The sequence below is a fragment of the Panthera uncia genome, chromosome D4 (assembly GCF_023721935.1).
Source record: "Panthera uncia isolate 11264 chromosome D4, Puncia_PCG_1.0, whole genome shotgun sequence".
Taxonomy (NCBI): Eukaryota; Metazoa; Chordata; class Mammalia; order Carnivora; family Felidae; genus Panthera; species Panthera uncia.
Window position 1 is genome coordinate 44,439,177 of NC_064807.1, and position 16,053 is coordinate 44,455,229.

A 16,053-nucleotide genomic window follows, 5' to 3' on the forward strand; every position below is an offset into this window, starting at 1 on the left:
TAATAAACCTTTAGCCAAGCTCCTCAAGAAAAAAGGAGACTAAACTAAAATCGGAAAACAGGAGAAATAAAAACTGACCCACAGAAATACAAAAGATTACAAGACTACTACGAAAATTTCGATGCCAACAAATTGGGCAACTTAGAAGAAAGAAATTCCTAGAAACATAACACGTTTCCAAAATCGAATCAGGAAAAAATAGAAAATCCGAATAGACCCATTATTAGAAACAACCTTGAATCGATACTTTACAAACTTCCCAAACAGAAGTCCAGGACCAACTGGATTCACAGGTGAATTTTAACAAACATTTAAAGAAGAGTTTATACCTATTCACATCAATCGATTCTAAAAAAAATAGGAAGGAAAGCTTCCAAATACATTCTATGAGGCCAGCTTTACCTTTACATCAAAAGCAAAGAGACTACCCCCCTCCCACCACCCTCCCTCTAAATACAAGCCATTATCCCTATTGCACATAGATGCAAAAATCCTCAACAAATTAGCAGACCACATTCAACAATACGTGAAAAGGACCATTTACCACAATTAAGTGGGATTGACTATGGGGATGCTAGGTTGGTCCAATATTTGCAGTCAATGTGATACACCATATCAACAAAAGATAAAAATCACAATCAATAGATGACAAAAAAGCACTTGACAAAACATCTGTTCATGATAAAAATGCAACAAAGTGGGTTTAGAGAAAATATTCCTCAACATAATAAAGGCTATGTAGTAAAAACCCAAAGCTAAAATCGTAGTGATAAACTAAGAGCTTTCCCTCTAGGATCAGGAACAAGTCAAGCTGTTCACTCTTGTCACTTTATTCAACAAAGTACTGGAAGTCCTAGCCACATCAGACAAGAAAAGGAACTAAGAGGCATCCAAATTGGAAAGGAAGAAGTTAAACTCACTGCACAAGACATGATACTGTACATAAAAATCCTAAAGATGTCACCAAAAAAACAGAAGAAACAAACGAATTCAGGAAAGTTGCAGGTTACAAAATTAACACATGGAAATCAGTTGCGTTTCTATATACTAATAAAGTAGCAGAAAGAAAAATTCAGAAAACAACAATCCCATTAACAGTTGCACCAAACAAAATACTTAGGAATAAGCCAAGGAGGTGAAACATCTATACTCTGAAAACTGTTAAGACACTGAGGGAAGAGACTGAAGACAACACAAACAAATGGAAAGATATACCAAGCTCGTGGACTAGAAGAATTATCATTAAAATGTCCACAGTACCCAAGGCTCCTGGGTGGCTTCGCCGGGTAAGTGTCTGACATCAGCTCAGGTCATGATCTCACAATTTGTGAATTCAGGTCCTGCATCAGGCTTGCACTGACGGTGCAGAGCCTGCTTGGGATTCTCTCCCTCCCACTTACTCTCTTTCTAAAAATAAATAAACATAAAAAAAAAAGGACATACTACCCAAAGCAAACTACAGATTCAGTATAATCCCTATCAAAATACCAATAGCATTTTTTCATGGAACTAGAATAAATCATCCTAGAGTTTATATGAAACCACAAAAGACCTTGACTAGCCAAAGCAATCTTGAGAAAGAACACAGCTGGGGGTATCACAACTGCATATTCCAAGGTGTACAACAAACCCGATATGATCAAAACAGTACGAGCACAAAAATAGACACAAAAATTAATGGAAGAGGGTAGAGAGCCAATAAATAAACCAAGCTTCTATGGTCAATCTATGGCAAAGGAGGCAAGAATTTACAATGGGAAAAAGGCAGTCACTTCAATACATGATGCTGGGAAAGCTGAACAGCCACATTCAAAAGAATGAAACTGGACCCCTTATTATAGACAAGAATAAACTCGAAATGGATAAAAGACCTAAATGTGAAACCTGAATCCACAAAACTCCTAGAAGAAAACATAGGCATTATACTCTTGGATATTTCCCTTAGGAACATATTTAGGGGTAGGTCTCCTCAGACAAGGACAACAAAAGCAAAATTGGGACTACACCAAAATGAAATTTTGCACAGTGAAAGGAACCATTCACAAAACAGAAAGGCACCCTACTGAGTGGGAGAATGCAAGGTATGTATCTTACATGGCATTAACATCCAAAATACATGAAGAACTTCTACAACTCAACACCAAAAACACAATGCAATGCAAAAACATAAAGACATGAACATACATTTCTCCAGAGAAGACATACAGATGCTCAGCATCACTAATCATCACAGAAATGCAAGTCAAAATCATGAGATATCACCTCACACCTGCCAGGATGGCTAGTACAAAAAGAAAAAGAAAAAAGAAAAGAAATAACAAGTGTCTAGAGAAAGGGGAACCCTCTTACACTGTTACTAGGAATACAAACAGGTGCAGCCAATGTGGAAAATAGTATGGAGGTCTCTCAAAAATTAAATATAGGAGCACTGTACTATCCAGTAATTACACTTGTTGGTCTACCCACCAACTAGTTACAGAGGCTTCAAACAGCCCTCTCAATACCATAGGGATCAAACCCTGCCCCGTGTGCCCGAAGCTGGCAAAGTGGGTCATAGCAGCTGGCTGCACTGAAGGCAACTGCAGCTCAGCCATAACAGTAGGGCATAGGCAACCCGCACAGGGGACATTCCTGATTTTGAAGACCAAGGTGGAGTTGTGCTACAGGACGCCACAGGATCTCTTCAACATAAGGACACTATTTTCAAGACCAGGAGATGCAGGGACACCTGGGTGGCTCAGTCGGTTAAGCGTCTGACTTTGGCTCAGGTCATGATCTCACAGCTTGTGAGTTTGAGCCCCACGTCAGGTTCTGTGCTGCTAGCTCAGAGCCTGGAGCCTGTGTCAGATTCTGTGTCTCCCTCTGTCTCTGCCCCTTCCCTGCTCATGCTCACGCGCTCGCATTCTCTCTCTCTCTTTCAAAAATAAACATTTAAAAAAAAAAAAAAAAGACCAGGAGATGCTGACTCACCTGATACACAAAAACACAGACAAAATGAGGAGACAGAGGAATATGGCTCAAAGGAAAGAACAAAATCACAGTAAAAGAGCTAAATGAAACAGGTAACTGATGTGCCTGATAACAAGTTCCAAGTAACGGTCATAAAGATAATCGCTGGGTGTGAGAAAAGAGTAGATGATCTCAGATCTCAATGAGAACTCCAACAAAGAGAAAATATACAAAAGAACCAGTTAGAGCTGAACCATTCAAAAAATGAAGTAACTACACCAGAAGGAATCCAGAGCAGATTAGAGGATGCAGAAGAACACAACAATCTGGAAGACAGCATAATGGAAAGCAATCAAGCTGAAGAGCAGGAAGGAAAAAAATGACATCCGTTAAGGGAACTCAGCATTATCGGGAGTAACAATGTTTGCATTAAAGGGATCCCAGGAGAGAGAGAGAGAGAGAGAGAGAGAGAGAGAGAGAAAATTATTTGAAGAAATAACTGAAAACTTCCCTAATCTGGGAAAGGAAAGAGACATCCAGCTTCAGGAAGCACATAAAGCCTCAAAAAGATGAATCCAAGGACGCGCACACCAATTATTATTCAACCATAATAATTGATATGGCAAAAAGTAGTGATATAGAGTGAATTTTTAAAGCAGCAAGAACTGCTTCTAGGACATAACTGGAAGAAAATTATAAAAGGAAAAGTTTCACAGGTAAAAAGCAAACACACCATAAAGGTGGTAGACTAACCGATTATAAAGCCAGCATGGAGGTTTAAACACAAAAATAGTAAAATCAATCATATCTATAAAATTTAAGTGATACACAAAAAGGAAATATGTAAAATATGACATCGTTTATATAAGACACGGAGGGGGAAGTAAAACCTTTTAGAATGTGTTCAAACTTAGGTGACCATCAACTTAATACAGACCATTACACATATAAGATGTTATATTTGAACCCAATGGCAACCACAAATCAAAAACCTACAATAGACACACAAAAAAATAAAGAGAAAGGAATCCAAATGTGACACAAAAGCAAGCCATCAAACCACAAAGGAAGAGAGCAAGAGAAGAAAGGAACAGAATTCTGAAAACGACCAATGTGTTGTTAACGATGAATAAAACGGCAATAGGTGCATATCTATTAATAATTACTTTAAATGTAAGTGAACTAACTGCACCTATAGGGTGACTGAAAAGATTTAAAAAACAAACAAAAAAACCAAAACCAAGACCCATCCATTTCTGCCTACAGGAGACTCACTTCAGACCTAAATACGCATACAGACTGAAAGTGAAGATATGGAAAAACCTATACAAGGCAAATGGGGCAGGAAACAGGGTAGCAATACTTATATTAGACAAAATAGACTTTAAAACAAAGACTGTAGCAAGAGACAGAGGTACTATATAATGATGATCAGTCCAAGAGGGTGTAACAATTGTAAACATCTATTCACCCAACAAAGACGCATCTAATTACATAAAGCAATTAACAGGCATAAAAGGAGAAACTGAGAGTAATACAATAAGAGAGGACTTTAACACCCCACATGCATCAATGGACAGGTCATCCAGACAGGAAATCAACAAGGAAATAGTGGCTGTGAATGACACATTAAACTAGACGACCCTAACAGATACCTACAGAACATTCCATTAAAAAACAGAATATGCATTCTTTTTAAGTGCACATGAAGCATTCTGCAGGACAGATCAAATGTTAGGCCACAAAACAAGCCTCAAAAATGTTAAGAAGATTGAAGTCATAGCAAGCATTTTTTCCCAACCACAACAGTATGAAACTGGAAATCAATTACAAGAAAAATTTTGGAAAGAACACAAATAGAGGAAGGCTACACAACATGCTATTAAACAACAAATGGGTCAACAAAGAAATCAAAGAGGAAATCAAAAAATACATGAAGACAAATGAAGATGGAAACACTGCAGTCCAAAATCTTTGGGCCATGGCAAAAGCAGTTCTACAAGAGAAGTTTATAGCAATACGGGCCTATCTCAAGAAACAAGAATAACTTTCAAACAACCTAACCTTACACCTAAGGGAGCCAGGAAAAGAACAAAGCCCAAAGCTAGTAGAAAGTAGAAGGAAGGAAATAATAAAGATTATGGCAGAAAAAAGTAAAAAGTAAACTAAAAAAATGACAGAAGAGATCAATCAAACCAACAGCTGCCCTTTGAAATGATAAGCAAAATTGATGGCCTTTAGCCAGATTCATCAGAAAAGAGGACTAAAATAAAAAATGAAGGAAAAGAAATAACAACTGATACCACAGAAATACAAAGGATTGTAAGAGAATAGAATGAAAAATTACATGCCAACAAATTGGGCAATCTAGAAGAAACAGATAAATTCCTAGAAATATACAATCTCCCAAAAGTGATTCAGGAAGAAATAGAAAATTTGAACAGGCAAATTACTATTAGTAATGAAAGTGAATCAGTAATCAAAATCTCCCAACAGACAAAAGTCTGGGACCAGATGGCTTCACAGATGAATTCTACCAAACATTTAAAGAAGTGCTTAAGTCTTCTCAAAAAAATAGAAGATGATGGAAAACTTCCAAATTCATTCTACAAGGCCTGATTGCAAAACCAAAGACACTGTTTAAAAAATGAAACTATAGCCAGTATCTCTGATGAACATAGTGCAAAATCCTCAATAAAATATTAGCAAACTGCATACAACAATACATTAAAAAGATCATTCACTGCAAACAAGTGGGATTTTCCAGGGATGCAAGAGTGATTCAATATTTGCAAATCATTCAATGTGTCATATCACATTAACAAGATGAAACAGAAAACCCACTGGACCATTTCAAAGGATGCAGAAAAAGCATTTGACAAAATACAACATCCATTCATGATAAAAACTCTCAATAAAATGGGTTTAGAGGGAACATACCATAAAGCCACCTATGAAAACCCCACAACTAACATCATACTCAATGGTGGAAAAAAAAGCTTTTTCTCTAAGATCAGGAACAAGACAAGGATGTCCACTCTCACCACTTTTATTCAACATAGTACTGGAAGTCTTAGCTGCAGCAATCAGACAAGAAAAAGAAATAAGAGGTTTCCAAATTGCCAAGGAAGAAGTTAACCAAGATTATTTGCAGATGACATGGTGCACTATATACAGAAAATCCTACAGACTCTACTGAAAAACTATTAGAATTGATACATTCAGTAAATTTGCAAGATACAAAAATAACAGAGAAATCTGTTCCATTTCTTCTATACACTACTAACCACGTACAGTTGCACCAAAAAGAATAAAATACCTAGGAATAAACTTAACCAAAGAAGTGAAAGACCTACACTCTGAAAACTGTAAGACACTGATGAAAGAAACTGAAGATGACACAAACATGCTCATGGATTGGAAAAATATCATTAAAAGATCCACACTACACAAAGCAAACTACAGATTCAATGCAATCCCTATAAAAACACCAATAGCATTTTTCATAGAACTAGAACAGATAATCCTAAAATTTGTATAGAACCACAAAATACCTTGAATTGACAAAGAAATCTTGAGAAAGAACAACACAGCCGGAGGTACATTAATTCCAGATTTCAAGATAGGCAACAAAGCTGTAGTAATCAAAACAGTATGGTATTAAAACAGATACACAGATCAATGGAACAAGATAGAGAACCCAGAAATAAACCCATGCATATATAGCCAATTAATCAATGACAAAGGCAAGAATTTACAATGGGGAAAAGACAGTTTTTTCAATAAATGGTCTGGGAAAATGGGATAGCTATATGCAAAAGATTGAAACTGGCCCCTTTCTTACACTGTACACAAAAATAAACTCAAAATGGATTAGAGACCTAAATGTGAATCGTGAAACCATAAAACTCCTGCAAGAAAACATAAGCAGCAATTTGGCCATCACCCTTAGCAACATATTTACAGATATGTCTCCTTAGGCAAGGGAAATGAAACCAAAATTAAATCATTGGGACTACATCAAAATAAAAAGCTTTTTAAAATTTTTTTTATTTTTAAAAATTGTTTGTTCATTTTATTTTGAGAGGGGGGAAGGAGAGGGGAAGAGAGGGGGAGAGAGAATCCCAAGCAAGGGCTCCATCTCACGTACTGTGAGATCATGACCTGGGCCAAAATCAAGAGCTGCTTAACCAACGGAACCACCCAGGCGCCCCCAGATAAAAAGCTTTTGTACAGCAAAGGAAAGCATCGACAAAACAAAAAGGCAACCTAGTGAATGGGAGAAGATATTTGAAAGTGAAATATCTGACAAGGGTTTAATATGCAAAATACACAAAGGACTTATCAATCAGATAGGGTATTATGCTAAGTGAAATACACAGAGAAAGACAAATACCATATAATTTCATTTATATGTGGAATATAAAAGATAAACAAGAAATAGACTGTTAAATATAGAGAACCAACTTGAGGTTGCCAGTTAGGGAGGTGGTTGGGGGGGGGGGGATGGGCTAAATAGACAAAGGGGATTAAGAAGTACAAACTTCCAGTTATAAAATGAGTAAGACAAATGAAAAGTACAGCATAGGGTGTCAGAGTCAATAATATCGTAATAATGTAGAGTGACAGCTGGTGACTACACTTACTGTGGGAAGCAATGAGTAATGTATGGAATTGTTGAATCAATATGTTGTATACCTGAAACTAATATAGCATTGTCTGTTATACTTCAATAAAGAGAAGAAGGTTCTATGAAATTATATCTCACATATAGATTATTTTATGACATTTCATGAAATAATAATGTCCTATGGTTATGTTAAGATGTTATTAGGATAAGTGGGTGAAGGGTACATGGGAACAACGCACGATTTTTGTAACTTCTCATGAGTCTAAAATTACTTTTAAATAAAAGGATTTTGGGGGCGCCTGGGTGGCTCACTTGGTTAAGTGTCCAACTTCGGTTCAGGTCATGATCTCACAGTTCATGAGTTCGAGCCCCGCGTTGGGCTCTGTGCTAATAGCTCAGAGCCTGGGGCCTGCTTTGGATGATGCTGTGTCTCCCTCTCTGTCTGCCCCTTGCCTGCTCACGTTCTCTCTCTCTCTCTCACTCTCTCTGTCTCTCAAAAACAAAATAAACATTAAAAAAAATTTTTTTTAATTTTAAGACCGAGGAAATGTCAGGCAACCAAAGCTGTTAGAGAAGCCTGAGCACGATGAGGGTCATGGACCCAGGATCTGCAGGTGACACCAAAACGTGCCATCTAAGATTTCCATTTGCTGCACCTGAGTCTCCAGCATTTTATCAGTATCAACAGTTGATTTGGTTATCTAAAGAACTTGGTCTTTGTCTTTTATATTATTGTATGGGAAACTAAAAAAATATTACTAAAAAATAGTGGAGTTATCAAAAGTCAAGTAGATTGTCTTAACTACGTATTTTTATACTTTGGGGCATTTGAAATATATAGAAATACATAAAGATAAAACTACAGTTACCTATATTCTGTGCCCCCCAGAATCATTATTGATGTTTTGTCACATATGCTTCCAGATTCTTTCTGCATACACTTTGCTTTTTAATTGCAGTAAGTTTATGAATCTAATTTCAACAAAAGAAATAGGTTTTATGGCAAACATACAGGAACATGGATTTCCCAGAAAGGAGAAGACTTAACATTACCAAATAACAAGAATGAAAAAGCTCTCTATACAGCTATTCATCCTTTATGTTTAGGAAAAGATCAGTCATATTTCTACTTTATTCCTTTGTATATTCTTTATGGTATTTTTCATATGATACAACAAAGGAATGTACTTAATAAATGTTTCAATGAGTGAAGGACTCCATTTTCAAAGAAATAAGTAATTCAGTTTTGTTTTGTTTTACAATTTTCAGGAGTATTCCCTAGAGTCTCTTGGCATAGTTTTTTCTAAAAATTAGTAATTCTTTTGAAAGCAAAACACATTTTAAAGTTCTACCTATTGTGATTTATTATAATATAAACTTTCTTTGGTCATTGGCAGATAGAAAACATGTGGGTATAATGTATACCCTTAAGATTATCACCAATGTCACCATTTTATGTTAAATTTCTTTCTGTATATTTTCCCTCAATTATCTCAATATGCTTTCTTAATTTGTTTATGCCTTCTGTTTTCAAAATTCTTAATGTCTGTTTCAGAAAGTTCCCTACCAGTCTTGCCAACTCCATTACAGAAGGAAGTATATATTCCCCTAATATCCTCAAGCTTTTTGCAGGCAGATTAATTATTTAAGTTTTAGTTTTACATTTAAGCTAAGTAACTAGCTTACTTTATATTGTATTCAGTAATTCATTCAGTGTTTATTGAGCATGTATATTGGGTATGTAAGAGAAAGAAAGCAAGGAAACACAGACAACCTCATATCCCCAAGGATATCAGAGGTTACACAGAAAATAGGCATTAATCAAAGAATCACACAAATGTCTAATTACACCCGAGATAGGTCTTGTAAAAGACAGATTCATGATGCTGTACTGGGGGTGGGGGATAGGACTGACTGAGTTGAGAAAGTTGAGGAAGGCTTCCCTGAGAAACTGATGACTGATCTAAAGGTAGAGTCTTTCAACAACAGCCAAACTATGGAAAGAGCCTAAATGTCCATCAACTGACAAATGGATAAAGAAGATGTGGTTTATATATACAATGGAATACTACTCGGCAATGAGAAAGAATGAAATCTGGCCATTTGCAGCAATGTGGATGGAACTGGAAGGCATTATGCTGAGTGAACTCAGTCAGAGAAGAACAGATATCATACGTTTTCACTCATACGTGGATCTTGAGAAACTTAACAGAAGACCATGGGGGAGGGAAGGGGAGAAAAAAAAGTTACAGAGAGTGAGGGAGGCAAACCATAAGAGACTCTTAAGGACTGAGAACAAACTATAGGTGGGGGGTGGGGGGCGAGGGGAAAGTGGGTGATGAGCAGGTAGGAGGGCACTTGTTGGGATGAGCACTGGGTGTTGAATGGAAACCACTTTGACAATAAATTATATTAAATAAAATAAATAAGTAGATAAAAGAAATAAAATAAAATAAAATAAAATAAAAATAAAGGTAGAGTCTATTCCTGGCAGAGTATGATGCATGGGAGACAGTTAAGTAGGAAAGACAGTCCCGCCAGAGGGAACTGAATTTCTATGCATTAAACATAACCACTGAGTCACTAAATGTTAAACCCCTTTTGTTTGAGTACACTGAAAGGTTACAACTCATATAACAAGTTAATGAAGTTAAGGGCCTGTGCTCAGATGTCTTCATTCCTCACCCAATATTTTGTCTACTGAGCAAAGCTGCTGCCCCCTCCAACTTTGTTTCTTAATGCTCGGCTTTTTTGCATCAAGGGAAGTGTGCCAGGAATGATACACTGGGTCAGCTGTCAGCGGTAGCAAAAATAGTAATTTAATCATCAAAAAATTTAGTGAGCCATTATAACTAGATTGCTTTGTCAGTAAGCAACACTGCAAAGTCACTCTTTGCTTACCTTCAGCGAGAACACACAAAGGATAAATCGGCATCCACAGCGTTTGACTGAGCCAGGTCAAGACAGCGTAGGATATTCCTATGACTGACAACATGCTGTAAGTGTACCTAAAAGGAGACAAGGAGCTCATCAACATCATTTCCTGCTGATGTCTGGGAAATAACAAGGGAAGAAAATAGCTTACACTGTAATTGAACACAGAAATACAACTGGAAAGTGCAAAGTCCAAACTTTACTTCCTAGCATTTAAGCAGGAGAAGAGGTTAAAAAACTAATAATAAGGGGAAGGGAACTGTGTCAGTCTGGTTTGTCTCGGGGGGTGGATCATGGATAATTATGGAAGTGAACAAAAAGGTAACTCCTATCCCTCAGTGAATTACAGTTACAAGCTTCCCTGATCAGTGACTTCAATTTCACTCAGAAGCTAAGCCCATTTTATGGAGCACATGGCTAGGTGTTTTAAGACGGACAGACTCGTAAATATCTAGGGGATGAATTTTTAAAATAAAGGTGTGACTTCTAAGTCCGTGTTTGGCATCCCTTTGCCTTGTCGTCTGATCAATTAAAAGAACTGACCTTAGAATCTCGTTTTGGGTGCAGTGGGTAGTTTTACACCTGCCTTCGTGATGTAATAGATGAAACAGCACACATCTTTTTGTTTCTCCGACTGGGCAGTGATTCTCAAGCTTAAGCATACATCAGAATCACCCAGAGGTCTTGGTAAAGCACAAATTGCTAGGCCCTCTCCCCAGAGTGTCTCATTTAGGGAATGTGAGGTAGAGCCTGTGAAGTTGTATTATAAACAAGTTCCAGGTGATGCTGGTGTCACTGGTCAGGTATCTGTTTATACTTTGAGAACTACTGGAGTAGGCAATGCATACTATAGCAAAAAAAAACAAAACCAACCAACAAACAAACAAAAACCCAAGAAATCTGACACTGAAAACACGGAGAAAACGAAATCTTTCTCCCCTTCTAAGACCCCAACTCCATTCCTCAGAGGCAGTGACCAATGCCAGTTTCTTATGTATTCTCTTAAATAGTTTTGCATTTGCTTATCTATGGGTACAGGTATTATACACCAACAGCGTGAGCCTTCATTAAACATGGCAGGTTATCAAACTTGATTTTTACCAATCTAAGTGAAAAATAGCATCTATTTTTCTTTAAAAAATTTGTTTTATATTTATTTTTGAGAGAGAGGGAGAGACAGAGCGTGAGCAGGGGAGGGGCAGAGAGAGAGAGAGGGAGACACAGAATCCGAAGCAGGCTCCAGGCTCTGAGCTGTCAGTCAGCACAGAGCCCAATGCGGGGCTCGAACTCACGAACCGCGAGATCATGACCTGAGCTGAAGTCGGACGCTCAGCTGACTGAACCACCCAGGCGCCCCTATTTTTCTTTTTAGTACAAAAGTAGATAAGCATCTTCTCATATGTTTAAAGGCCACTTTTAATGAAGTCCAAAGTATCTTTTTTCTTTCATTGCTTGTGTTTTTGGTGTTTGAGAATCCACTATCAAATCCAAAACCATGAAGGTTTACCCCTATGTGTTCGTCTCAGAGTTTTATAATTTTAGATCTTACATTCAGTGTTTTGATCCATTTTGAGTTAATTGCTGTGTATTGTGGGAGGTAAGGGACCATTCAGGTGGACATCTGGTTGTCCCAGCACCATTTGTTAAAAAGACTTTTTGCCCTCCAACAATTGTCTTGGTAACCTTGTCAAAAATCAATTTACTATAAACGTGAGAGTTTAACCTCTGGACTAACAAGTCTATTCTATGGTCTATCCTTATGCCAGTATCACATTCTTGATTATTATTGCTTTGTAGGAAGTTTTCAAACTGAGAAGTGTGAGTCGTCCAACCATGTTCTTCCTCTTCAAGATTGCTGTGGCTATTCTAAGTTCCTTGAATTTCCACACGAGTTTTAAGATCAGCTTCGCAATTCTCTCCAAGCAGCCAGCTGGGATTCTGATAAGGATTGCACCGAATGTGTACATCAGTTTGCAGAGTTTTGCAGTCTTAACAACATTAAGTCTTCAGCCCATAAACACGGGTTATCTTTGTATTTATTTAGATATTTTTAAATTTCTCCCAACAATATTTTATAGTTTTCAAGGGACAAGTTCTACACATCTTTTGTTAAATTTATGCCTAAGTACTTTTTTTTTTTGATGCTTTTATAAATGAAACGGTTTTTCTTAATTTTATTTTAGGATAGGCCATTGCAAGTGTATAGAATACAATTGACTTTTGTATGTTGGTTTTGTATTCTACGGCCTTTACCAGTTTACTAGTTCTAATATTTTTAGTGGATTCCTTATGATTTATATAAAAATCATATCACCTGCCAATAGAGACTTCACTCCTTCCTGTCTAATATGATTGCCTTTCACATAATTTTCTTGCCCAATTGCCAGAACTTGGCTGGAACTTCCAGTATAATGTTGAACACAAGTGGCAAGAGTGGACCTCCTTGTCTCATTCCTGGGTGTAGAAGGAAAGCATCCATTTTTCAACATTAACAATCACTTGGATGCAGATTTTTTATAGATGCCTTTATTAGGTTGGGCAAATTTCTAGTCCTTGCATTTATAAAAACGTCATTCTAGGGTAAGCTGGGAAGATAATTCCTCCCCAACTTCATAGAGAAAGGTTAGTTAGGTGCTCAGGGATTTCACTTCTAAGTTAGGAGAAATGAAAGTCTTTGTGCACACAAAAACTTGTACATGGATGTTTATAGCAGTTTTCCTCATAACCAAAAAGTAGGTCCATCAACTAGAGAAAGGATAAAAAGTGGTATATCGATATAATGGAGTATTATTCAGCCATAAAGAGGAAATACTGGTATGTGTTATAATATGGATAAACCTTGAAAACATTATGCTAAGTGAAGGAAGCCAGTCACAAACGGCTACATACCATATGATTCCATTCATATGAAATGCCAGCAAATTCATACAGAGAGTATGTTAGTGGTTGCCAGGGGCTGAGAGGAGGAGAAAATGGGGACTTTACTGCTAACAGGCTTGGGGTTTCTTTTGAATGCAATGAAAATGTCCTCGAATTAGTGATGATAGTTATACACATCTTTGAATACCCTAAAACCCCCAAATTTTATATTTTAAAAGGGTGAATGTTAAGGTACATGAATTATCTTAATTCTGTTATTTGTTTTTAAAGGCTCAGTGATTTGTCCAAGATTATATAGCAAGTAGTGGAGGTGAGATTCATCCTAAGATCTTCTGTGTTAAAAAGTCCTTCCGGACATCATGATGCTGCTCCCGATGCTAAGTCATTTTGTTCTCTAATGGGTCTAACCGAGCTCATCTGAGACTGAACAGGCACTGAGAAATTCGGGCACAACAGAGAACAAGACATCAGAAAGTCACAGTCCCAGTCGGGGCTCCTGGTCTCAGGAACGCAAAGTCATGGGCTACAGAAGTCCATGGAATTTGCCCTGACTCTACAAAACTATCAGTTAAAAATGAGAAATAGCTTACACAAATTATATACACAAAGAATTCAACAAAATAGTTCATCCTAACTCACTCTAGGGGCTCAACCTATTATTTAGAAATATTTTAACTCAGCTAGGTTACTGACAATACAATAAACAAAGAATTTACATAACCTCAGCTAAAATGCTATGGCTCTTTTGTTACCTAACCACATCCAGACCTTGCAAGTGGGAGAGGCAGGTCTCTACTGTGAAAGCTGAAGTCGCAGTTAGGACACCTCCCCAAGATGAGCCTCTGAGCAAAGGGGACTGTTCACCCCACTGCTGGTAAAGGTAAGACTAGACCCATCTCTGAGAAGTTTTCGACATAGAAGGAAACTGAAGATCATCTAGAGGAAAAGATTCTTAACCTGAGGTTCAAGGATTCCCAAGGAATCCATAAAATACCTTCAAGAAGTCATTCAAACCGACTGGAATTGTATTCAAAATGTATCCTGGAGACGAAAAGTGTAGCACAGGGAATGTAGCCAATAATACTATGATAATATTGTATGGTGATGGATGGTGACTGCACTTATCCCGGTGAGCACCGCATGAGTAATGTATAGAACTGTCCAATCACTATGTTGTACACCTGAAACTAATATAACATCGTATGTTAATTATACTTCAATAAAAAAATAAATGCATGTGGAGGTGCATTTTTCCCCCCAGAGAGATGAGGTCCTGTATTTAAAATATTCTGGAACTCACAGAAAGCAACTTTGGAAATCCTGACTGGGATATGATAAAAGTCTTGCTTTGCTTGTTAGAGTCACATGGACCAGAGCAATTGCAAGGAATGCCTTTCATTAGCAAACAGCTGTGAGGTTTATTCCAAACTGGTGTTTTGCCAAGTTTTCTGCAGGAAACCTGAATGCGCTGATTTGCTCTTGTAATACCGCAGTAGGTTTTCATTATCTCTGATATGCCCATTATGGAAAGCGCTAAAAATACATTTCCATATCAAGATAAAATAATTTGCAAAGGGGTTATGTTTTTCTCTCTCATTCACAGTAACCAAACGTAGGCGGCTATTACTGGCTGCATTGTAGAAAAGCAACTTGGCTTTGTTTTAAGAGATTATTTTGCCTCCTTACCTAACCATATCCAATAGATTCCAAAAGATGAATAAAACACACACCACGTATTTCTCTTGGACTTCCTCTTGACTGGTGATCACCACAAAGAGGATGATTATTCTCTCTGTGAGCTAACAAAGAAACAGCAAAGTCAAGAATTAGGATCATCTGGTAAGCATGTAGGTAATTTTCTAATTTTAAACACCCCAGTCCCTCTTAAAAGTATGCTTTCACTGGAAATAGGTATACTAAACTGTTAACATAACCTCTGAGGGAGTAGGGTTAGAGGTCCGTTTCATTTCCTCCTTTTTGTTTTTTGCATTTTGTATTCTCCAAATTACATATAACAAATGAAAAGAAAAGAAAACCTGTATTTTATCTGAATCGGGATAGCTCTCCCCCTGCAAGAAAGGCACACGTGTTGTTATTCACTTTGGCAGAAAGCATGGTCCTTGCTCCAGAGGAAAGCAGCGGTAGGAGAATGTGAGGACAGAATTCTGACACGGTGTGAATAATGGTGCCGTTTAAAGTGCTCTGTATGGGAGCACAGGTGAGGGAGATACCTGCCTCGGGAAAGGATCCAGAGAGACTCATGAAGACAGGTAACACTTCAGAGGGATCTGGGAGAAGGGACGGGAGTCTGTCAGGTAGACCGAGTAGGAGAAAGGGCATCCTAGGTCAGGGGAGCAGACTAAGCAAAGAGGCAGAGGTGTGAAAATGCAGGTGTACTGGGGAGTAATGAGAACCCCTGGAGGCTACAGTTGGAGGAAAGTGTAGAGAAGGGAATAATAGGAGATAAAATAAAAAAGGTGCTGGGGCTGGGTTGTGAAGGGTTTTGAATAATGGGCCCAGAAATTTCGATTTCATCTAAGTCATCGTAGCATTTTTTTTTAAGGGGGAAGAGAAGTAATACAATCCTAACCTTTAAAAGCCAGTGGAAAATGAAAAGAATTCAACATACGCATTTTTTTCCAAGTCAGTAAGCATTTTCA

At 37.6% G+C, this 16,053-nt stretch overlaps 1 protein-coding gene across 4 annotated transcripts in view; it reads right to left on the reverse strand.

Annotated features, from left to right (window-relative positions):
- The window catches only part of HACD4 (3-hydroxyacyl-CoA dehydratase 4), a 55,622-nt gene that overhangs the window by 22,762 nt on the left and 16,807 nt on the right, over positions 1–16,053 (reverse strand). For all 4 annotated transcript variants that reach the window (XM_049635209.1, XM_049635222.1, XM_049635231.1 and 1 more), the window contains 2 exons: positions 15,080–15,192; positions 10,481–10,587 (listed from right to left, as the gene is read on the reverse strand). In XM_049635209.1, the coding sequence (XP_049491166.1) occupies positions 10,481–10,587; positions 15,080–15,192 (220 nt within the window). The remainder of the gene's footprint in view (positions 1–10,480; positions 10,588–15,079; positions 15,193–16,053) is intronic.